General features: G+C 37.1%; 1 protein-coding gene across 6 annotated transcripts in view; it reads right to left on the reverse strand.

Moving 5' to 3' along the window:
- Positions 1 to 26,705, reverse strand: part of dab2ipb (DAB2 interacting protein b) — a 157,866-nt gene that overhangs the window by 13,216 nt on the left and 117,945 nt on the right. For all 6 annotated transcript variants that reach the window (XM_053230534.1, XM_026922047.3, XM_026922048.3 and 3 more), the window contains 6 exons: positions 20,993 to 21,146; positions 19,631 to 19,729; positions 17,545 to 18,099; positions 5,450 to 5,594; positions 1,230 to 1,374; positions 35 to 271 (listed from right to left, as the gene is read on the reverse strand). In XM_053230534.1, coding sequence (XP_053086509.1) covers positions 35 to 271; positions 1,230 to 1,374; positions 5,450 to 5,594; positions 17,545 to 18,099; positions 19,631 to 19,729; positions 20,993 to 21,146 — 1,335 coding nt within the window. The remainder of the gene's footprint in view (positions 1 to 34; positions 272 to 1,229; positions 1,375 to 5,449; positions 5,595 to 17,544; positions 18,100 to 19,630; positions 19,730 to 20,992; positions 21,147 to 26,705) is intronic.

Below are 26,705 nucleotides of genomic sequence, written 5' to 3' on the forward strand. Positions count from 1 at the left end.
CAGCTAATAACATCAGTATAAGAGCAGTACGCACTTGGTGAAGTTGGCGAGGTTCTGCGTGACCTTAGCGATGAGTGTGAGTGTGCGAGCCGTGCGTTCGTCTGGATATTCCTGTGTCAGGTTAAACAGGGATGGAGACATGATGGCAGGACACAGGAAGCGCAAGAACAATGAGGCACTGATCAGACGCTCGCTGATGTCCGGACGCCCACGGTTACTGCATTCCTGCCTCCACGATGCAAACACTTCTTTCAGTTCTCGTGGAAAAACACTGCAAAAAAAGATCAGAAAGAAATCCGAAATTACAATGAGTAGCTGTTTGGGATGTTTAGTAACCTGAGGAACAGTCAGCAAGATTTCAAAAGATGCAGCACTACAACAGTGTTTACTAAGTGTTTAGGGCTTAAAGGATTTACTAAATGTTTAGGGGTTAAAAATGTTTACTCAATGTTTAGGGTTTAAACGTGTTTACGGAGTGTTTATTAAGTGTTTAGGGTTTAAAAATATTTAGTAAATGTTCACAGAATATTTATGCTTAGTAAATATTTAGGGTTTAAAAGTGTTCAGTAAATGTCTAGGATTTAAAAGTGTTTGTAAATATTTAGGGTTTAAAATGTTTACTAAATATTTAAGGTTTAAAAATTTTTTGGAAATATTTAGGGTTTAAAATATTTAGTAAGTAAATAAGGTTTAAAAAGTTTTATAAATATTTAGTGTTTAAAATGTTTTGTAAATATTTAGGGTTTAAAATGTTTAGTAAATAATTAAGGTTTAAAAAGTTCTATAAAGATTTACGGTTTAAAAATTTGGTAAATATTTAGGGTTTAAAATGTTTTGTAAATGTTTAGGGTTTAAAATGTTTTGTAAATGTTTAGGGTTTAAAATGTTTTGTAAATGTTTAGGGTTTAAAATGTTTTGTAAATGTTTAGGGTTTATAAGTGTTTCCTAAAAATATCAATAGGCATCAACTCTGCTATTTTATTTAACTTAGATTTCAAGTGTAAGCCTTTAGTTTAAAATGCTCAAAAAAAAACAAAACAAAAAAAAAACACAGGACCCACCTAGCTTTAGAATGTATGTACTATTTATATTGTATTTTGTTCCCATGGCAACATATTGATGCTCCTAACACACAGTGTTATCAGTGTTACTGCTTTCTGTACATAATAACCATCTATGAGTAATTAAGTAGTCTTTTTATTAGGAAAATCTGCCTTTCTTCTGCTTACCAGTAGGAGTTGATGATTTTGCAGAAGGCGAGCTCGCAGCACATCTTCAGGTTGCTCTGGTGTTCAGGAAGGTCACTGGCTGAACATTTCGGCGGGTCCACTTCACAATTTTCATCTGACTCATACAGTGCTTTTATAAACTCCCCTAAAGAAAGTGAGAGCACAGTGAAAAGGAATTAAAGAACGACCTTGGCAGTTGCTTCCATGACTGAAAAGTAATAATATCTAAAAGAAAAAAATGTTTTTATCATAGATTTATTAGGATAGCTTTGTGCATAACTGTGGGTCACTAAATTGGTAGCTAGGGGGCTCTCTAACGGCTTCTGTTTAATTCTTACATCAGAGACAATTGATCTTATACATTCATTATCCTTTGCGAAAAGAGCAAAGTGAGTCATTGTGACTAATACCCTACTTCATAAAGCATAAAAGCAGCGCACTGTAACTGAAACACTGAGCATTTCCTTTCAGCTGTCACATATGGTTTTTATGGCCCAATTTTGCCTTCGTGAGATCGATTTTGTTGAAGTATAAATTTAATAAAGAGCATGAAATAATGACTAAATGACAACCACTGTAAAATTAACCATAATAAAGTTAAATTACACTTGATCTGTGTAATTTTTATTAAAAAAAAAAAAAAATCTGTTATTATATTGCATAACCCCAAAACCAGACCTCTAACGAGCAAGCCAAGGACGACTGCAGACCAGACAGAAAACACTTTCCTGCAACGCTATTAAAAAGATGCTGAGAGGAACTCAAAAACAGAAGCTGTCCACTTTGACATTTCACCAGACAGACTGTGATTAGAATGCTGGTAAATATAGTTGTATTTTCAGACACGGTGAATTTCAGGTCTGCTCGGTTATGCTCAATTTAGGGACGAGAAGACTCGACTTCTAGCTGTGTAATTCACTTTTCATAAATTGATAATAAGCATCTGTTTACTTTTGAACATAATCTAAATCTTTTATTCTTTGTTGTTCATATGTACCAGAAAAACAGTATGAATGGATTTTCCTTTTTGTTGTCCTTTAGTCATCCTTTATATTAAAAAGCAAACTGAAACCCCAAAACCACATCCACATCCTAATTGGACAGATTAGATTAAGAGGAAACTAACAGCATGCCCCAAAGTGTTTTATGTCTTTTATACCACAGCAATTTCCCAGCAATTACAATAAGACAAAAAAAAGCAGCTTGTTACCAAAAAATAATGCAAAACCAAACATTCTCTATTGGTAGACCTTCCTGCTTTCAGCTTTCCAACACAGAAAGTCTACAAAAGTTACAAAATTCTATACATTTATGGAAGGAGTCTCCAGTGTCAGTGCTTTGTCACAAAGCTACTTCCATAAATGTTCAATAAATGTCTCCTTACAGAAAGGATCACTGAATCTACTTTGTTAAATAACATTTTTTTTTTCCAATTCATTATTCATTATGAGTTTTAGATTGTGTAGAGCATCCGCGATACGTGTTCCTGTGTTAGCTGTTACTATAGAAACGCATTAAGCGCATTAATATCAACCTTGCAGCCATATCAAGCTGCTGTTACAGATTAATCACAAATTAATCACCTTCTGACTAATCACAAATTCAACACTGCTGTGGGCCATCATTACAATTTCATACTGTATTTAACCACAAAATGCACAAAAACACACCCCTTAGTTTGTTTAACCGCATTTTATTGGCTACCAGCAGCTATGCTGGGAAACTGGATTAACCAATCAGGATCATGCGTTTTTTCTATTTCGGGTTCAGAGCTACTAAAGAGCTAGCTACGCTGAATGTAATTAAAACATAGTGACTTAACACAACAAAACAATCAAACATTTCTTCCCAAATATTTTTCAACCTTCCCGTATCCTTGACTTGGCAGAAATAAGAACGCACAGCACCATGACAGAAATCCGACTTAACAGACTTAACATTCCTGTCTGAGCATAGGGATATCAAGGTGACAGCCAGTGAAGTACAGGAGGAGAATAAAAGGGTAAAGCTGGAGTTATAACATAAGATAAGATGTCATTTCCCCCCACTAGCATGTTATTTTAAGGATTTTTCAGTGGAAGTGTCATAAAACGACTTTATTAAGATTTTATTTTCACGCATAAATGATTTAAAAACATATCCACATTCTTTAAAATTGAATGTCATATAGATTTTCACTTTTTTCTCAATATCACTTACATTAAAAATGAAACACTTTGTCGTAGGACATGTGTAGGAATACCCCAAGTAAAAAAAGAATCAAACATTGTCCCTGATTTAAAAAAAACAAAATCCCCTAAAATAAGTATAGAAAAAATGCTAAAATATTTTAGGGTTAAAATATTTCATTATAAAAAAATAGAAATATGGACAGTTTAGGACTGTCGCATGATGCGGCTGATTTAGGAGGTAAAAAAAAATTACATTCAATAAAAACATAGATAGATAGATAGATAGATAGATAGATAACTTAATTTAAAAACACTATGGTGTTCATTGGAGTCTAGTACAAAAAATATGAATTTAATTTGGGATTTTGTGCACAAAATATCTTTGAGAGCAACAGAAAGCAGGATCAGGATGTCTTACGTGATTTGGAAGTGATCTACATTTTATATTTTCCTCAAAAACTGTCTTAAACTGACTGTCCATCAGCATGAACGCTATGCATGTAACGGTTAATAAAGCCAAAATCATTTTACGGTGGATATTAAGGTATTAATTAATTCCTGGCTACGTATTTTAGGTTGTGCTGTAAAAAGCATCTTAACTACGAGGACATGGCATCACTACACTCTATAAGGACGCTGTTTTACCTCGTACAACCCCAAGCAGAGGATGACACAGTGTGTGTACTACGACTGATGAGGGTCACATAGCTGATGCTCAGCCACAGCAACTCATCTGGTGCTGATCATTCTAATGATTTCATCTGCCTCGGTCGCTGTTTCAATCATCTCCACGTTAAAAAAGTTCTCCCTCTCAAGTAATCAGAACACACACAAAACAAGAAGACAAATTTAGGTCCTGTCCTTGCGTCGCCCTTTCTGTGGCGCTCAGTCAATCTTGAGGAGCGAGCTGTTCAATAATTCAGCCGAGCTTCACAAGTCGCGTTAATCGGAGAAAAACAGCTCTACATTATTCAACACTCCCAAATGTGGTCCTAATGGAAACCTAAAGGGAGATAGACAGACTGGCTCTGGATTTTTCTCTCTCTCTCTCTCTCTCTCTCTCACACACACACACACACGGTTATTAGGTCCCCTTTTGCCAGTATAAACAGTGTGAAATTTACAGCTGATGAAATTTTTTTGCAGATAAACAGCCAGAGAGATTTTTTGTACATTTCTGGATTGCAACTGCATTCATTCATATGGGGCTTATGAAAGAGTGAAGGCCATCTTCCAGTGTGTGTGTGTATAGAGATGGCAAAAAAAAGACAGTCCACTAACAACATGGCATAAAAACACAATCAGCTTTAGTTTACAATACCTCTATGGAGAAATATTACTGTTGCCTCTATTATGCCTCCAAAAATCTATATTGATTACACTGATCACACTGAATGTCCTGATGATGTACTGGCGATTACACAATATACCCTGATAAGGAAATCTGAAGTTGTTATACCATTAATGATATTGATAACGGTGTCCAGAATAGTGTTATTTTCAGATGCAGCTTGTCTCTGTTCCAATATTTTCAAAACAAGGTCACCTACTTTTAAAAGAACAAAAACACCAGGTGAAAATGAGAAGTTGCTGAAGGCTCGTAGTGGAGATTGATCGTATTAAGCTGTTCTAGCAATTTCCATAATCAAGTTCATTATTTAAACCACAAGTTCCCTCTTTAAACCACAGCAATCTATCAACAATTTTTAAAAAAAATCTTTAACTTATTATATATTATAATTACGTTTAATGTTGTCTCAGAAACAAGTTCCTTCCTGTCATCACTTATGTTATAACGTTATAACAACTTGTCATGTTACAGAGAAACCTTACAGAGAACAAACTCACCCCTGACTGTTACAAAGCACTGGCACTGGAGACTCCTTCCATAAATGTTCATTATTACTAATCAAGTAATTGAATCAAACACTCCAAAGCATTGTTATTTCAATTATTTCCACAGCCTCATAAATGGAAAATGCGTGAGCTACCAAACACCATGATATCTGGTTGCACGAGCAAGTTCCTCATTTGTTTTGCAGGTCTTACCCAGTGCATCCTGAAGATATTTCTGGCCCACAAGTTTGAGGTACTCCTCGATGGCTTTGGTACCCAGTGTGTTCTCGCGAAAGATCAAGTGCTCGTTCTCGCCACATCTGTCCACCTCAGACATCATCAGATCAGTCAGGAAGTCCTGGATAAACAGACAAACAACAAACAAGTAAACAAAAAGTCCATTCATTCCCATTTAGAAACAGTCCATGTCAGTGTTTTATCTGTTTACACTGTTTCTTATGCTGCGGAACATCTGAGAAACAAGTCATTTCCTGTTTTTTAGTTAGGTTCTAACAGTCGTTCCTTCAGCAATGCAGCTTATCATGAGACCTCAATAATAAATAGAACTTTGATGAGTGGAACAAAATTAACCATGGTTGTAGTCCATTTAAATTTGTGTAGGGAAGCGCAACAGAGAAGAGGCAGCCCTATTGTTGGGAGATCACGAGTTCAAGTTGTGATGATGCCACAGCCGTCCATGGCCGGGAGCCTAGAGAGCAGGATTGGCCGTGTTGTCTGGGTGGGAGGGATGACATACACTCTCTCCCCTGTCAATCAGAGCGACACTGGTTTATCGTAGGTGTCTGTGAGGTCATGTATGCGGAAGACGGCGGATAGCGCCTCCTTCTGAATGTGTTACGCTGCCCTGTGATGCAGCATGAGCAGCAGTTCGAAAAGATTCATGTGTCTCGGAGGAAGCACGTTAGCCTTCACCCTCCATGATTAGCAGCTGTGGGTGGGACAAATTGTGTAGTATGGACTTAATAAAAACCCAAATCAATAACATTGATTTCATATTTAATAGGTGAGAAAGCACCATTCAAATAAAAACAAAGTAACCCAGCTTTTAAAGAATAACCAAATTAGGTAAAAAGAAAAAAAATGTAAGAAAACAGTACTGGGTAAAAACTGCTGAAGGCTAATCTTGCTCCTTTCTCTCCTAACGCATTCATTGTCATGTCACCTAATGTCATGACATCCTCTTGATATGATACTAGGTCGTACGATTATCACAATGAATTTATCACACTGTTCCTCCGCAGATCTAAAGTAACCAGGAGTAAAGAAAACTCGTTTTGCAGAAACAAGACGTGTTGTCATTGACATTGACATTATGCAAATATAGATTATGATTAAAACAACAGCAGGAAAGGAAGAAAAATGGGAACGAGCTTTAGCGCTGATGTACAGATCCGTCCTAATCAAATCGAATCAGCAGGGAACCAATCAGGAGCTGATTTAGAGTAATTTTATTTTTAGACAGGATGTGCACACTGATCCAAGCAGCCAAGCATCGACATTCACAAAACACACACAAACAAAATAATCGAGCAAAATATGACCCTGCAGGTTTGAACTCATTTATTAAATTTATCTGTATGCAAGAGCCACTGGTGAAAAACACACACACACACACACACACACAGTAGGTTTGTGCTTATTGGGTATATATACGACTAATATATTAAACCTGAGGGCCTTGAGTCAGGATTTTTCCTGTAATATTCTGCAAGCACAATATTGATGTTTCTGACAGTATTCACAGGAGGAGGTCGAAGTGAGCAGCATTTTGTCAGCATTTCTGCTTTCCAGATAAAGTCTGTCCTGTACAGTCTTCTACAATGTTCTCATTAATTTAAATATTATGGCTACAAACCAAATTGACTCATCACTTAAACTGAATGGGTTTAATTTAATGCCTAATAAAAAAAGTAGAAATAATGGGAACTGGAGTATAACAGGAAATGTAATAAAACATGGAATAATTGCTTTTCATACCAAAACAATGTTTAGAATCAATATTTATAATATTTTGGTTCTGTTGATTGGAAATACAAGAATAAAAAAACTGTAATGATATGATATAAATATGATAGTACACATTTGCCTAATGTGCCTTATTTCAATGCAACAATATTTGAATTGTTTGATTTCCTTGCTACAAAAAGTTCAATCGTTAATGCACCATGTCTTACAATATATGAACAATATTGTAAATTGTTTTGTATATGTATACAGTACTGTGCAAAAGTCTTAGGCACATGCAAAGAAATAATGTAGAGCAAAAACGCCTTCAAAAATAATGAAATTAAATGTTTCTAAATTAAAAAAATAATATAAAGAGCAGTAAATAAATAATAAATAATAAATGAAACAAAGTCAATATTTGGTGCGATGATCCTTCACTTTAAAAAAAAATAGTAGTCTCAGGTAGAATGTGTGCAGTTTTATAAGGAAATGAGCTGTAAGTGTTACTGAGCATCTTGCAGAAGCAGCCACAGTTCTTCTGGAAACTTTGACTGTCGTACTTGCGTCTTATTTTTGCAGCAAAACTCAGCAGCCTTCATTCTGTTTTTTGTCTGAAAAGTGTCTCTTATGTAATCTGCTGCTTTCTTTACTGACATACAAACATTTTTCTGTAACATTTAATTCTGTGCTGGAAAACTAATGTTTGGAATTCTAAAATGTTTTTGTACTGAATCAATAATGTAGAAGTCATAAAATAAAAATCTATAAGTTTGTAATAAAAAAAAAAAGGTATATATAAAGTGTTTTAGTTCTCTTATACAACCCACAATTTGTCAACAATTACCATTTTTTAAATAATCAGTGAATGATATATCACGCACTTTATCAATCTATGGTTACGTTTTATGTTGTGAAACATCCGCGAGACAAAGTTAGCTCCTGTTATCACTTGTTATAGCAGCTATAAACAGTGGTTCCAATTCCAACCTCTCCTTTTTTCTCTCTCTCTTGAAATGAATAATACAGCATACCATGTTTCTGAGAAACTTAAAAGCAGAGCTTCACCACTGACACTGGAGACTCCTTCCAAAGATGGTAAATAAACATCTCCTCACCCATAACAAAAGGCAATTACAGCAAAGAAAATAGAAAATGACAGAACCCAATCCTGACCAATCAGAAGTGAGCATTCAGCAGCCCTGTGGTATATTTATATCAACTCAGTAATGCAAATATCCATGTTGAAATTGCAATGTAGGACAAAAATCTTGACATTTATTTCCACAGCATGCTGCAATTACTCCCTGGACTTTCCTCATATACTGTATATACAGTAAGCGTCACTTACTTGGCATGCAATGTGTCACATTTCTATTCTATTTCTCCTATTACACTGTGTACTGCATTCTTCCTCTCTCTTTCTCTTTATTCAGCCTCTTTGTATTTGTCCAGTTCTCTCAGTCCTGTTTCTCGCTCTCCCACCTTCATGACGCAGCACAAATGTAAATAGCGCCGAGCCGAATATTCTGTCCAGAACTCTGTGTTTTATTCCTGAATGCTGTCTGAATCAATGCGTTATATAATGGCTTATTCGACCTCAGTGAGGAAGAAATACACCAAGCTAATAAAGATATCTCTGAAGACCATATGCTGAAAACTCCACTTCTTTTCTTCTTTTATTAGAAATGCACCTCCAGCCCAAAGCTGAAGCAGGAACTGAAATCAAGAATGAACAGGGATTTGGAGATGGAGAGAATAAACACGGTTGAGTGGAGTATTTCAGGACACATGTGGGCTAGTATTTAAGCCACCAGCTTTTATTTGTAGGTATGACTAACTGGGGTGTAAGAATAGAAGCAAAGATTAAACTGGCTGTCCAGACAGAGTAAAGCATATACTTGGCCACTTTAATAGGAACACCTGCACCCTTGTAACGTTCACACGATTATCCAATCAGCCAGTCATGTGGCAGGAGAGCAATGAATGATACAATCCGACAGCTCCAGTCTGTCAGTTCTTCAGAGGAAAAAAATGCGATCTCAGTGACTCGGGCTGGATTGACTATTTCAGAAAGTGCTGAGCTCCTGGGATTTTCCACACAAGACAGTCTCTAGAGTTTATACAGGATGCCACTGAGTGGCAGTTCTACAGGAGGAAATGGTCACTAAATATGAATAAAGTGAATGAATAATATTTTGATAATAACATTTAAGACAAACTTATTCCTTCTTACTATAAGCAGACTCATAGTTAAGACTTCAGACGTTGTTTCTCCCTTTTTTATTCTGTAAACTCACTGTGCTTCAGAAAACAAATACAAGGGAATATTGTGTTTTGTGTTACGCACTAGTTGCTCAAGTGTAAATGGTGCAGAATCCACACAGTTCTTCTATCAAATTGAAATAAAAAGCTTATCCAGATTATAATTTTAATACTATTAATGTTACCATCTGTATAAAATAGAAATTCACAAAAAAAAATTAGCACATGACAGCATTATCGTATTTATTTATTTAGCAGCAATCTGACTTTACCTCTGTGTCTTCATGTATCGTAAGATTATATGTTTCCAATATCAATATTATTATTCCTTATCAACAATCATTATTCATGTATCGAATATTGCAGCATGACACTGAATCATTACAGATGTTTTTATTTGTTTTGTTTTGGTCACACAGCTCAGTAAGCAGCTACTAGCTAATCAAACCACGCAGATATGCAAACATGTTCACGCAGCTCGGAGGCTAAGCACTAATCATAACCAGCCAGTCTGTATTACTGTCTGAATGAATCATCTAAACCATACTTCGTCACCAAATCAGACAGGAAGACAATCACGCAAACATACGTGTGCGCACAAATGACAAAATAAATCACCTCACAGGAGAAAGTAAGTACGGAATTAAAACAGGAGGGAAGGAGGTTCAAAACAGCAAGGAGTGAGATAAACAAGACGCAGGAAAGATAATAAAAAATGTGACGGAAGGATTAAAGAAAGGATAAAATCCCGGAGCCTCCTGGTGACTGCATAGCCTGCCAGTGAAAACTAATAAAGGCAAGACCATCTGACAGACACCAGCAATAATGTGTGTGTGTGTGTGTGTGTGTACCTGGGCAACAAGAGGGAATTTAGAGAGCTGCTGATAAGGCTTGTACAGCTCATTCTTGGTGTGTGACAGAGCAGGAGCTATGCAAGTCTCCATCTTGGAATGTAAACAATTCATAAAATATTATGCAAGGAATAACACAAGGGCATGCTATTATAGGAAAATAATCAACAATCTATACACCAATTCGCCAACACTAACACTTTTTTTTTACATTTTATTAATGAATGACGTATCATACATTTTATCACTTTATAAACAAGTTGGTTCCTGTTATCATGTTGTAAGTTACATTATAGCACCTATAAACAGCAGTTCCATCACCAACCTGTTTTTTTTTTCTCAATCTTAAAGTTAATAAGACAAAATAAGCCTGTCAGGTTTCTGAGAATCCGCAAAGCCCTCCATCCTGAAGACTTTCCTGTGTCGGAAAACTTAAAAGCATAGCTATGACTGCTACAGAGCACCGATACTGGAGACTCCTTCCTAAGGTTAAATGTCTTCTCAAAGAAAACGTCCCCATATCTACAGTTACACACTCTGACCTCAAAAGCATTCTTTGTCAGCTGACGTGTATTGGACTAAGTCCTTATAAATATTTATGCATGTTTATGTCAGTTATCCTGAAGTGATTATGTAGGAGTAATAGTAGAGCTATGAACTTTATCCTTCAGTTAAATGTTCCTGAACATTCTATAGCAGAGAATCTTGCTGAAGTGCCAGCTAAACGCAGTCACACAGAAACACACACTTTTTAATGTCTTTCTATCACTTTTTTTGATCACATCTCTTTTTTTTATCACCTTCTCCATTTTAGGCAAGTGTAAAAAACGTTGTCATATCTCACCATTTTTTTTTTCTTCTTGTGCATAAATTGTCGTTCTCATTTAAAAAAAATATCATAGTGGTGAATGGCAGCGGTGAAATATCTGTCCTCGATACACCAGCGCAGATGCCAGCATCCTGTTTAGGGTGTGTTTGGGGTGTTTATTTTTCATGAACTAAGCTTGCTTGACCATCATTCAGTCCTAAGAAGGCAAGAAACACAATATAAATATCGCCCCCCCCCCCCCCAACCCACCCCCCTTTCTTCTTTGACATAGCTTTTGTGAGACCTGACCTAGTGTGTGTGTGTTGTCAAAGTGACAGTATCTGTGATAACCCTGGTGTGTATCTTGGCACTCCCAGGGCGTTGTTTTTGGTCCCTGCATAGTGAGTTGGAATGTGTTTAGGCTTTAGCCTTTGCTGTGAACCTCCTCCACAACATTTCAACATCTGAGCTCCTTCCCATCACAAAAAGCCTTATACGAATCTTGCCAAGAAGCAGTAGAAAACCAGTGGTGTTTCAAAATTCTCCAGTTCCCATGCATTTTTTCTGCAACAGTTCCAATACCCATTTTCTGCAACACACCTGACACAGCGATAAGCTTAATTATAGCAAGCCATTTCCAATGGTCCTGCTACCGTGCAGTAATTTCAAACTAAACCCCAGGCAAAGGTTATATTAGGACAACTGATAGCTTCCTTCTCTTTTCTCGCCTTCCTTTTTTTTTCTCTGTCTCTCAGACAGATGCGAGATATTCTTTTCACTCCCTTCATTGCTATAAGTCTCAAAGTCTCAGAGTTGACAGCAGGACTTCTGGGTCAGGACTCAAGAGATACAGTGTACTGTGTGGTGTGTGTGTGTGTGTGTGTGTAAGACCGCACAACACTACAATTGTTAATCCCTATCTCAACATTGGCCTTTTCAATACGGATATCACATCCATCTAACAAACCACAATATTAACTGCATATTTATATTCTGTAATCTATCCTGGAGGTGTGCTGTGGGTAGCATTAACTGTGAACATTCAATAACATTATTTACTGCATTACTGAATTTCAGCATAAATACACTGTAAGTAATGTTAATAATATACCAGTGTAAGTTAATATTATTGTATTAAGTGACATTTGTTAACAGCCGCAAACACGTTCCTTAAGGTGTCATATCGGCCATTGTAGGCTTCATTGGTAGAAACCAATATATTATCACAAGTGTTGGGTATTTTATTAACGTTACTTATGGTGTAATAATGTTGAAGTTAATTCAAATAATTCCAGGCGTTTTTTCTAGTTGTATGCATAAAAATGAACTTTTGAAGCTAGTAGTTTTATACTTGGGTCAATGTAGTTGCATGGGTGATATGTAAGGGATAAAACACTACAGGTTGGCATGGCGCCAAGCGAAGAAAACATACTCTGACCACCCCAAAGTATTTTGCTATAACAACACATCACAAAGTGTTTTATTCCTCTTATACGACAACAATTTGCCAACGATTACAACTTCTTAGTTATTAAAGAACAACATGTCTTACTTTTTAAACAGGTCTATAGCTACAAAGTTGTGGAACATCCATGAAACAAGTTCATTCGTGTTATTACTTATGCTATAATAGCTATAAATAGTCATTCCATCACTTTCTCTTGAAGTTTATGAGACACCAATTGTAATGTTACTGATAAACCATAAATCTTTCCATCCTTAGACTTTCCTGTGTCTGAAAAAATGGACCAGCTTTACTGCCTACTGTTACAATGAGCTGACACTGGAGACTCCTTATATAAATGCTAATTAAACATCTCCTATACTTTTTTTCTTAAATAACAACATTTTTCATCTGTTTATTATTAAGCTAAGATAATGTGCGGTGTCCGAAATATGCATTCCTGTGAATTAGCTGTTACTATAGAAATGAACATATTACAAAGAGTACATTAATATATTATAACATGTGATTTGAATCACAGCCAGCACTACTGTCAGAGCTGCTCTTAAAGAAAATGAATCAACAGGTCCTGACCAATCAAATTTGAGAAATCAATAGAAAATTGTGATCATACATGTAGTCTAGTGTATAGTGTATAATTTGATATGTGTAGAATATAATACATAAACTTATAAAATCTAAAAATATCTAATTAAATCTAAACTTCAGAACTGAAAATTGCATAACATATATAATGCACAGTCATAATTGCAGTATGTTAATTTCCATCCATATGGTGCAGCCCTAACTTGCACAATTGCACAATTTAGAACATGCCTCCAGAACACAATCTAGCAGTCTGACTTTTTCGAAAGATTGTTCATGTGCTTCTATGTGTGTATGTGGCAGGCTTGTGTAATATCTGCCAGGGTGATGTGCTGCTCCAAACCAGAAATGACATCCTTTCAACATGAGCCTGCCTTAAAGCCCAGTAGAGCATGAGAAAGCCATGAGAGAGAGAGAGAAAGAAGTGAGAGAGAGAGAAGTGTTGACAGGAATAAAAAGAATGAGAGTAAGAAAAGTTAAACACACAAGGAAGGAGCAGAAGAAAGAGGGAGCAGAGGGGAGGAGAGGGGAAGGGGTTAGGGTGGCAGATGGGAGTGGAGAAACATGTACAAAGGAAATAATGACTGTAGTTAGTGAGTTAATAACAGGAAAATACTCATTTTGTTTCATGTGAAACCATTTCATTAACTATTATTAGCACTAAAGCCTTATTAAACATGTTAATTATTTAAAGCATTTTGTAACACACTTAAACATATGCATGTATACATATAAAGAAGGGTTTTTTCTATAGGAAAAATGTTGACGTTCCCCCAAAAATAATTTCTTTTCACACGCACACACACGCACACACACACACACACACACACAGCAGGTTTGTGCTTATTGGGTACATATATGACTAATATGACTAATATATATATATTATATGAAATATACAGGAAAATATATAGAAAAAACAACTATTATCGCCCACTACTTTCCAGAAAGCTTGCATAGCTACAAACCCACCACTTAACATTCTCTCTATTTTCCAACTATGGGAACAAAAGTCGCTGAAATGTCAAGATTCCTATAATAATTGTCCCAACTGAGACACAGCAAGCCGTCTTTGATTCAGTTCAGCTAAGTTCAATTCATCCCGAGGGGGATAAAAACATCCTAAAAGGACACAAAAAGGCAGGCTTTATCAGCTGGATGGCTTCATCTGCATCCTGACCTCATTTGGGCTGAGATTATTTTGGGCCTCTGTTTTATTTGATTTTTTTATTTTTTTTTTTTTTACATTAACCACATCCGAAGGCCTGCTAGCAATACTGATTGAGTTAGCATGACCAAAAATGAATGCTATGCTTCATTCTCTTCATAAATGTGTGTTGACCGTAGTTCAAGACGTAAGTACACACAAAGATGTAGATTTTTTGACAGAATATACTGTAAAACATATCTGATACTAATTAGCGACACAGTGTTACACACTCGCTAATTAGCTACAATCATTCAAAGCTAATTCACTTCAAGGGAAACTAGATGCAAAGTCTGGTGCACTGAAATGGCTTCGCAAGCTTTAAGGCAGCTGTGTTCTAAGAGGACCCAGAATCTTTTTTAGATCATCTAGCTTATTGCCAAGTAGCTTGTATGCCTACAGCAATAAAAAAAATGCTTCAGTTTCACAACAAAATGCTTCTATTCAGCATAAATAATGTGTCCAATTCATTCCGCACATGGTCATGAGTCCAAGAGTGAACAGATGCTAAAGTGCACAAGAGTCAGGTTTTAACAGCTGTCCTCATAACTTACGACCTTGGAACGCTCGGACGGCGATGTGTACGTTCCAGTTTTTAACGGCCCATATCCCTCTGGGCTGCTTTAAGACGCAGAGTAATTAAGTCAAAGTAATTAACAACCACAGGCTAACGGGATTGGCCATGTCCCTCAGGATCCGGAATCGACTACTGGACTGGGACGGAGAAGATTTGAGTGGCCTCCGCGACTTGCACCCTATCAGAGCCAATAGGTTCAATCCCTGCCAGTCATCCTTGTTGTAACAGAAAGGGTAAAGTGCAAGTGACCAGAAAAGCGGTGAGCTAATGGCATGCTAATAATGATGCTGAGGCAGAAAGTAATCTCAAAATCAGCACTTGGTGGATAATGAGGCAGATCGCTTGTTCCTGGCCCATTGACCATGCCTAATGACATTGTGACACCATGAATGGCAAGGTACTACAATTTCTGCAGCACAGCCTGCACCATTTCTACAGCAATGCTTCATAATTTGAATAAAATGTTTTAGTTATTTTCAGTCATTTCTGATAATAATGTCGAGTGATATATACTAATATATGCATCATGTTCTTTAATCTGGTAGAGCATACTAATTGCTAGCAAGAAACATCCTTAAAAAAACATATGGGGGGAACTAATTAGCCGCTAATTTTTTTTGTCATTTGTTAGATTTTTTTAAAAATGATTTTTGAAAAAAAAAATATATATATTTCTACATAAGGAAGAAATGAGCACACTTTTTTCATATCACCCATCAGGGCTAAATTCAGCAAATGGCAAAAAAAAAAAAGTAAGTAAAAAGTGCTGATGTGCAAATGTAAGACATGCTTACAGGGCAAGATATCATTGCTAATATTAGCTAGTAGTTATAAAATGCTAACTAATCTAAAGTGGCCCAGTTTCCCAAATGCATTGTAAAGTTAAGACCATCTTAACTGGCACAGATTGCATTCAAATTGATGATCATTCTTCCGTTTAACAATGGCCTTTGCAGTGCTTTTGAGACACTGAGCCAGAGCTATTTAGCATTGAAAATCAAGCAGAAAGGGGGAGTGGGAAGAATTAGGCTCTTTAAAGCTTGGCAACGTAAATGTTTATCAATTAATTTTGAAGCCAATTGATCACAGGGACAAATATAGCCACCAGGCTGTCAATCCTCCCACAGTAAAAACCTGTTTCATGGTTAATTTAACTGATCTTCCACAGCCAGTCAGAGTAGCACCAGGAGGGCTATTCGAGAATGTCATTGCAAATCTTTGACGAGCTCTGGACGAGAAGCTCATCTGGTCCTATGCTGTTAGCAGCGTGCCCTTGCTTTGTCCTGTTCTTTGTACAACAGGGGAATGATGGGGACGTTAATGTAGTCTAAACACGCTCTCCAGAAAATGCCATATGTAAACCAGAGACATCTCCTCCACCATGTACGGTTATTTTCCCTGTGTGTTTATTTCATCTCATGAGTCATCACAAATGCACTGTGTTACTGCAGTAACTGAAACTGCGCCAGTCAGACCAGACATAGCCCAGGCAGCCGACAGAGATGACAGCTGCTGACTTGGTCGCTCTCCTCTCTGGGCCAAAATAAGAAGAATCAGTTATCTTGCCCAGTGGAGGGTGTGGTGCGGTGTTAGCTCTGTAGGGATCCCTAAGGCAATACCTCCCAGCAGGAAAAGCCATACATACAGATACAAAAAAATTTTGACAAGTAAGGGCAAAAAAATATGAATGGTTTTCTAGCCTCATACTCCTGCTAGTCCAACACTGTTCATTCATTCATTCATTTTGCTTCTGGTGTTCCTGGTGGGGGTCGCAGTGACTACAGCCTGAAAATGTCAACCCAGTCTTTTTCTCTCCCAGGCTACAGATTCCAGCTCCTTCTGGGGGACTCCCAGATGTACCCGAGCCAACTGTGAGATGTAATCTCTGCAGCAGGTCCTGGGTCTGCCTCGGGGTCTCCGTACTTTGGAGCACTCCTGATACAGATCTAGCCGGGGCCGGCCAGGGGGCAGGCATGCAATGGAACAATATTCCAAGAGCAACAGAGTTAGGGAAACAATATGGTAAAGACACTAACACAGTGATACAGTAGACTCTGGACATCAGGTTTGTAATATCTTATTTCTTAACATACCACAATCCACAGTAAACAAAATTTTTAATGCATCTTGTGTAACCACTTTATCTCGTTTGGGGTTGTGGTAGATCCAGAGTCTATCCCAAGAACCCTGGGTGCAAAGAAGGAATACACCCTGGCCAGGGGGTTGATTAAAAGCATCCTAGGCATCACACACATTCTAACCCATTCACACATGGTGCAGTTCAGAGAAGCCATTCTCCCCTCAGCATGCTTTTTTAAAAGTGGTACCCACTTCCAGAGTACCCAGAACAAACCTATATAGCCCTGGGAAACATGAAGATCAGGAATGAACCCCAGACCACAGGTTACCATGGAGGAATCAAGACCACCTCCTACACCACATAATTCTCTTTAATTCTGGGCACTTACCATATTATAAAACTTACAAAAATATGATCCCATGTTGGTCTACTGTGTTTCCTAATGCACAAGATTTTTGAAGCTTAGAAAAAAAAATCACATAGCAGTTTTTTTTTTTTTTTTTACCTTGGCTTTCCCAGTGCTTTGCAGGATGTGTACCAGGGCGCAAGCCATCTCTTCTTTGTTCTTGACACTGATGGCTGGTTCCAGCACAGAGCAGAGCAGCATATAGTTGTTGGTAGTGTATTCAGCGAATTCCTTATACATCTCCATTGGAAGGATATTCATACTTTGGTAGCGGGCCTTTATCCGGATCATAGGTCCTGCAGTCTTTCCCTTCCCTGGGTTTGGTGTGCTAACAGGGTACCACTTCTCAACAAGTTGCCTACTGGTCACACTTTCTACCGAGATGTTTACCAGTCCCACATAGTTGTTCTTGTCTTTTTTCTTTTTTTTGTCTGAGTCCCTGTAGAGGTGGACAGTGATGTTTTGGACAGCAGGCAGGTTGGTGAACTCAAAGTGCTCTCCCCAGAAGACGTTGTCTGCTTTCAGCTTGCAGGAGGTGCGGGCATAAAGGGCATCATCCAGGCACAGCTCACAGAAGTACTTCTTCTTGGCCGGAAGATCTTTGGCTTCGATCACCCACAGCCGAAGGGTGTTCTCTACCCGACGGCTGTTGTCCTGGAGACAAGAGCAAAGACAGAATGAGGTCAGAGGACCACTGATGCATGATGGTAGGTATATGGTATAGTGTAATATTCAACATGAACTATATTCCTAGTTTGGACTATACTGCACTTTGAAATACCATCACTATTTTTGCATTACAGATGGCTGTTGCCCAGTTAGGCAGCATTTTAGCTCTCAAGATTCATTCTCAATGTGGAATGGGATTGTAAACCTATCTTCTAAGGTGCCAGAAATTGGCCAAATATGAAATCATAGCATGCCTTATTTTATTGATTTATTTTTAATAGTATTGTGATAATACTGTAAACTAGTCTGACATTTACTGAGATAAAAAAAAATCAGCACATGCATGTAGAGAACACCCAAGGTTAAAACTAAAACCTAAAAATGTATTTGGCCCCATGTCAAATTGATGAATCCTAAAGGGTTCTTTGGCTTGTTCCTCTTGGAGTAACCCTTCAATTTTCCATGTAGAACCCTTAACTATAAAAAAACTGAACCTTTTTTCTTAGGGTGTATAAATATGATATCCATCTAAAACAACTGCTGATGCAGAGACGACTGGATGTCTGACTTTAGCAGTTTAATAGCCTCTGTTTCAGTGCTGCTTGGCAATTAGATGCTTTCTGTTTTAGATCACTTCATGTCACTGCTATAAAGGGTAAGGGAAAGCAGCATAAATACCTAATGACATCATTTAGCAGTTAAAGTCATTCCCATGGTGAGAAAGGCTGCTCGAAAAGTAAGTCTTTCCAGGACATGCAGGCTTCATGGCAGGACCATTTATTGTATCACTGGTACATTTATGATACAGCTGATTAATATTTAACCACCATTTTACCACATGAAAGGTTGGTGTTGAATTCAGCAATGAATTTAAATAGTAAACTTCTGGGTGGGCCGAGACTTTGAAGTTAAAATTCGAGTCCTGTAGTTATTGCAAAAAGGTATTTCTATCTTTGTTTTTACTTGCATGCAGAAAAAATACCCACAGGCAATGGCATAAGAGATGTATGTACAGGGTGGGGCTGTCGATTGTGCAATCTGGATTTCAGGTGTTACATAACAACTATCATTACACCATAGACTAATTGTTCCAGCAGATGTAGGCTTGAATTTTCAATCAGTCATGATGTCTTTTACCAAAAAAAATAAAATAAATCTACTTGTATTGGTCATTGGTTTGTATTTAAGTGTCCTAAAATTTCATATAAGGATGCTGAAAATCAATCAGCTAACATGGTTAATTTTTTTAGCAAGAACAAATTACTTAATTACTGAATTTATTAATAATAAAAAAGTCTGTGTGAAACAAACTATCATATTACCATTTTCTAGTGTTCTTTTAAAAATAGTGTGTTTTATGGTGTCTGGCTCAAAGCAATTGTTTAATAAAAAAAAAAGAAAGGGGAAAAAAAAACACAGTGTGTTTCTGTATAGCACCATGAATCAATCTCAGAGAAAGAGGAGTAGTCAGCATTTCCATGCTCTATATTAGTGTGAGTAACACCACGTCTGGTACCTTGTTTGGGTGAACGGCTCGTCTGAGGTTCTCCATCCATTTGTCCCTTTCGGCAGCTGAGCGACATGAGAAACACTTGCTTCCTGTTGAGGTGCTCACCTAAGAGGAATGGCAGATATCAGCCCTTATCTTAAATTTTAGTAATGTGAACTACTTTGGAATGATTATCTATAAACCCAGGGCATCTCTTTTGATTATACGGCAATACACTGTATGATTTTTTTCAAAATACTCAATATATCTTTGCAGTTATTAATAATATAATATGAATATACAGATATCAGACAAATTCAGAGAGTTTGCCAGTCACAAAAGTAGATTTTTTCCCTGTTTTCTCATTATAATCATTATACAATACAATATTCATACTTGTCCTCTCTAGGTTTGCAATTAAAATAGTATATTAGTTACACGTAATAATTGAGAAATAATAGAACTGAATGTTCATGTATTACTGCATATACATTATGCACAAATTATATCTGAACACATTACAAGCAAACATGAGATGAAAAACAAGTTTCTCTGCCATGTTTTTTTAAACAAAAAAAGAAAAAGATACATATTGCAGGAGAATTAAAGCTTTGAGCCAATAAATTTTATCTATATAATCGGTTTCATAGCAGCCCCAACACTTTAAAATGCTTAGGATTTTATTTATGTAGGTGCATGTAGAGTTATTGGATCTGTCAGTGATTCAGAGATCGTCTTTTAAGACTGTGCCTAAACGTTAAGCATCAAGATAGTATAATCCGGGTTAAGCCGGGACAGGAGCATCTCCAGGGGTTCTGCAAAGTGCAAAATTGACTGAGAATGAATCTGATAATCTAACAGCACTGCTAACGCTGACTATCATGCGTATAATTTTAGTAGTAGTAGTTCCTTTTAAAATGAAGGTCTACGGAGTTGTTCATGCTTGAAAAAACAAATAAATGCAAAAGCTGAATTGTAAGAAATGGGAACAAACTTTTAAGGCTGACCTTGAAGTCAGGAAAATACCAGCTTATCCCTGCATCTGTGCTAAAAGGGGACTTGGGAATCGCTAACACATTTTTGGACCAAAATAGGCTTGAAAATCTCACTGCGTTGGCATATTTTGAATTCCACACCCCCTTTTTGGGGTGCTCCGCCTACTTCATTACAGTGCATCATGCATGACCACAAAAAAATTAGCTTGCACCCAACCAAACTAGCAACACGTTTACTGGCGTTTATGCAAATTACACAAAAACAGAACGCAGAATGGAACAACAATGAAATTACAGCATATGAAGCTCAATTGTATCAATTATACACGATTGTGCAGGTGGAAATGTGTGGAAATGTAGGCTTTTGTGTGTGTGTATGTGTGTTTGTGCGTACCTCAAAGCAGTAGTCCTGACCCAGGATGGAGCTGTGTACGGGTTTGATGAGGACCTCCTCCTCCATGCTGAGGTCCAGAGCTTCCACTGCACTACTGGGACTGAGCAACGACTCGTGAGAGCGCGATTCTTTCAGTCTCGGCATCAGATGAGATCTGAGTGTGAGATAGAGAGAACCAGAAAGAGAGAGAGAAAGCGCAAAGAGTGACCCAAGGGTGACCACAAACACAAAAGACTTACCTTCAGACGAACACGTAAATGTCACACAGACAAGAGAAAATAAATGAGATACTAATCTCCAGGCGCTCCAAGTTTAAGACACTAAACAATAAGTAACGTTCAACGTACCTACACACAATGCTGTCACACAATGTGACATATTTACATACAATCTCTTGCTATTTATATTTGTTCACAATACAACTGTCAGTTTGTGTAGCGTTAGCTAGCTATATGAACTGACACATATGGTATAAAATGAATTCAATCATTTCTCAGTTAAAGGAATTGTTCTTTTCACTAGTACGGTGAAAAAAACTATCCACAATATTAATACAAAGCATGTTGAAAATATTAATTTATATATTTATATAGACATTATATATGACTAATTAAAGGAAAAACCAGTGAGTGGCTTATTGTTATATTGTTATTATGTTATTCTGTAGAGGGTGTTTTTGCATCCTGAATATGTTCTGTAAACCTTTTTTTATTGCAATTATACTACAAACCATTATTTTAACTTTTTAAATGAATTTCTCCATATTTTTCTATGATAACAGAGATCTGAGAGTGGAAATTATGCAATATTTCTGCGAGTTATTACATAGATGTCATTCAAAATTGCGAGAAAAAACTCATGTATCATATTTGACCCATTATACCCAGCACTTGCTGCAGATATTAAGAGCTCAGATTACCTTTTCAGATCTAATTAACTATTTATGATTCCTGCAGCACATAATTCTCTGGTGAGACAGCGGAGCTGGATGAGCTGGATCTTGATGAAGAACGGTGCTAAATTTGAACGTGTTATTTTCAACAAAAAGAGATATTCAGAAGCATATCTCCATGCAGTTTGAACACATACACGTTCAATATAAACGACTTCAGCGTTTAAGCACTGTGGAATTCATTTATATTAATACGCTTATCCTAATACGTTAATGTTTCTATAGCAACATCAAACACATGGACTTGTATGGTGGACGCTCCACATAAACAGTTTAAAAACCGGGTAATTGTTGATATGGTGAAGTTTTCTGTGAGAAGATGTTTACTTAGCATGTTCGGAAGGAGTCTCCAGTGTCAGTGCTTAGTAACAGAAGAAAAGCTGTAACTTTTTGTTTTGTTTTGTTTTTATAATCCTGTTTGGAACAACAGGAACTAACATTAAACACAGGGATAGGTGATATGACAAAAATATCATATTCTTGAAGATATTTCTACAGTACACACTATGTATCATGATATAAGTTTGCTAAAAAAAAAAATGCCAGCAATACAGTAGTGATGCATTTTTTAAAAAATGTTTTAAATGATAATAAATTAGTTTGAAATGATAATACATTTTTGTTAACTTTTACTATTAATAAACAAATGTATAATACATATGTAAATTTTTGTTTTTGCAACCATAATATAATAATAATAATAATATAATTTGCAATATTTTTTTTTTCATTTAAAAAAAATGTCTATCGCTGAAAAGCATATTGTGGCCGAGTGATATTTAAACGTAACTATAAATGAATGAAGTATTATTATTATAATGAAATAACTAATTGTTAATATATAGTTAGTTCTGAATTTGCAGCTAGGACTATAACTGGGATTGTGTATATTTTGTACATGTACACATACATGTATATTTATGAATATTGTGTGATGTTTATAATTTTCATGTTAACACAGCACTTTAAGGTCTATTCCATGTTGTTTACACACTGAGAGCTGCAGTGCATAAGTTCACTGTTACACACTTTATCTATAATCTATAAGAAATTATTGCCAGTAATCAACAAGCTCCATATGAACGCATTTTCATTATTCTTTGCCTTATGCATATGTGCTGGGTTATAAATTAGTGAATATCAAATTCCATAAATGTATTAAGAAGTAAAACAGGATGGTTGTTAATGGTGTCATTTACAGTAGACACCTAAGCTGTATCAAGCTAATTAGTGTTTCCTCTCAATAGCATATTAACACCTAATCTAAGTATAGAAATCCTGACACTTCAATATCTGTAACAAGATCTCTTTTACAGGTAAAGCTGGACAGAGGGAGGATGAGTGAGCTAGTGGTGGAATATAAGCAGCACGCTGTGCCGTCACAGTAATACGGTCTGAGCAGCGTATATAATGTGGTGTAATTAGTGCGACGTTGCAGAGTTGTGTTTAGTGATGCAAAATTTACGGCTATAATTTATGCCATGTGAGATGTGTCCAATACCACGCCCTATTCGCTGTAGAGGTCAGCTGTCACACTGAATTATGGGTATTCGCGTGCTGTTAAGGGGCATTGTTTGACCAGGGACCATTGTGGGATCTGGATCTCCTCTGTTCTTTCAGGCACAGTGCACCAAGTGTGTGGTTTCGTCTGTGCTACACTACACGTGACCATCTTGCATTAACTCACATTAATGCACTGGTTCTAATACGTTATCGGTTCTATAGTAACAACTTGCACATGCTTGTACGGCTGAAGCGCCACATAAACGGATTAAGAAAACGTGTGTAATTGTCGCTATGGTGACGTTTTCTGTAAGGAGATTTTTATTTACCATTCTGGAAGGAGTCTCCAGTGTCAGTGCTTTGTAACACTCAAAGGTAAAGCTGTTCCTTTAAGTTTTCAAACACGGGAAAATCTTCAGGACTATAAACTGGATAAAAAGTATGACATACTCTATATGACATCTAACTTTATAAATACAAAATTGATACCATTAGCAAATTGCTGTGGAATAAAACCCTTCAGGATGTGCTGTCATGGGAAAATAATCAACTTGGAGGTGGGCCCAACATGCTCAAAACCACCACATTGTTAATTACTTTCCTATAACATCACACCCTGTCATGTTTTATTACTGTCGTTTTATCAACACCCTGTTTTATTACTTACATAATACATATATGCATATATAGTATATGAAGGAGAATCCAGGCAGTAAGATCAGTGTAACTCAGGAATAGTGGATGGTAGTAAAAATTGAGTGTAGATTGGTGTGAACCAATATACATTGGGAAAAAACACTACTCCACACTCCAAAAGCTAAAGGTTAGACACTTAAAAAGAAAAAATGAGAGAACTTGAGGTCATCAGCCGCAAGAAGAGGTAGACACAACACCTCTGGGAAAAAGCTTGAGTCATGAAGACACACATCCATCTCTGTCTACATCCTATTTTTCCATTTTCCTTATAAACTCTCCATTTTTCCTCCATCATCTTCACATTTTTGTTTCTGATCTCCCATCCCATGTTGTCTCCTTCCTCTTTTGGTATTTCTTCCTTCATATCAGATGAGACCCCTGAGACAGGGCCCATCATTCACCCACTGAACCCTAAGAGTACAAACTAATCGTGTGTGTGTGTGTGTGTATGTGTGTGTTCTTGTTTCCGATTGGCTGCCATGAAACCAGGCAGAAGACTAAAGGAGTGTCTGGAACACTGGGGTTTGCTAGATGGATCCCTGTTCTCGGTGTCTTCTGGGAGATCAGGCTCTCCTTTTGAAAAATCGAGTTCCTGAACGCATCCATTTCTGACATCAATTTTCCCAACCTGGATGGCACCGATGGGAAGACAACGGAGAGCGCTCATCAGAAGCCGACAGGTATTCCTTGTGAGAGAGGAAAAGAAAAAAGCGAGCAAAGGCTCCATCCAAACTGCCATCAATCACGACGTGTCTGTATGACAGCAGGATATGAAAGTTTCTGCGCTACATGAGAGAAGTTTTATTTTCGTCTCTCGGGTAAGGAAAGCATTCGCTCTGAAAATAAGTATCTGAGGCACCGAATCAATCAAAGCATGAAGCGGTGGGATTTATTTCATTCAGTCCCCTCAGGCTGTCCATAACACCTTATCAATAAAACCTTATAAAAGACGTGGGCATTGCTTGTCCATCATGAAAAGAAGATAAAGAAAGTTATTTGAAAGATTTATTGAGAGATTTGCTGTTCTCTTGAGTAAATTCAGGACGAGATCAAGAGCCATGGAAACAACAGGAAACTAATACACACTAACTCTCTTTACACTCAAGTTTAATTTGAGGAAAGATTTGCTAGACATTTCATTTTTTCCACTACACAATTTATTAAACAATACTTTTACACTGATTATACATGGCAAATGTTGACAAAAATGTTTCTGTCACAGATTGCCCCTTTGGGCAGTGGTTAAGGCTCTGGGTTACTAACCAGAAGGTTGGGGGTTTGAGCCCCAGTACTGCCACAAAATTTGCCACTGTTGAGCCCTTGAGCAAGGCCCTTAACCCTTTCTGCTCCATGGGTGTTGTATCATGGCTGACCTTGTACTCTGACCCCAGCTTCCTAACAATTCACTGTAATGTATTTGTGACAAATCAAGGCTTCGGCTTGCATCATGGTTTCCATGGCAGCAAGTGTACTACCATGTTCTTGTATGTATTTTCATTTTAGTTTTGGTTCTGTCTCTGCCCCCTGTTCCATCATTGGTGTGTTACCTGATTGTGTGCCACAAAACCTGTGCCATGTTTCGAGTTTTTAACGCTTTGTTTTTCTTTTTCTTTTTTTCTGGTAATGGATATACCTCGTTTGATGATGCCTGCCTGTTCTCTGACCAACGATATGGACTTTGATAAAGATTCTTGGATTTGCCCAAATAAACAACATGGTGAGTATACACACAAGCATCCTGCCTTGACGTACCGAGTGTTACAGTCCCATTAGAGCAGTGGTTCTCTGTGTGGGTTCTGAAGACCTCCAGGGGTCCGCAAGGCAGAGCCAAAGGGTCAGTGTTTTTTTTTTTTCTGTTACAGTGGAAATCACAAACCTCCATTGTCACTTGAATGGGTTTAACCTAAATCTCAATAACTCCCAAATAGGCCTATCAATAATTTCAGGTCTATGGCCTCAATAAAGAAGCAAAATGTTATTGTATGCAAAATGTTATTGTATGCATTTAAAATAATGAGCCTAAAATTTAAATAGCTGGATTACAGCAGTAAATCAAAAATGTGCATTTTGTTTCGATATGATTTAGGCTCAATGCGAATGATGAATGGATTTCATCATTAGACATCTCAGAGTAGATGAGTATAAAATGGCTGTTTCCTGCAGCAGTATATTGCAGGAAATCAAATATGAATCATATGGAACAGAGTCAAAAGTAACCTATGTTTGCATAGTAAGTTTTATTCCATTTACAAGCCTGTTTTACACACACATACATGCACATCATTTGCTCATGACCTTTTTCCAGTTGTTGATTATGAAGTTTTCTACCAAGTTTCTATACAAGTTGACCAAAAAAACAGAATTTGACCTATTTCATGTTTATTCCCTCTAAAACCTCTCTATCACACTGTGTACTCCAGGTTCTGTTTCACTCTGGTAAATATTTCAGATGGTGCACCAAAGCTGGTTCATGGTGTACTTCTTGCCTTGCGCTCTGGTAAAGCACACACACACACATGTTCTTTAAAGAAACTGTGTGCTTTGAGTTTTGAAAGCAATGAT

Source organism: Pangasianodon hypophthalmus, chromosome 27, assembly GCF_027358585.1.
Source record: "Pangasianodon hypophthalmus isolate fPanHyp1 chromosome 27, fPanHyp1.pri, whole genome shotgun sequence".
Taxonomy (NCBI): domain Eukaryota; kingdom Metazoa; phylum Chordata; class Actinopteri; order Siluriformes; family Pangasiidae; genus Pangasianodon; species Pangasianodon hypophthalmus.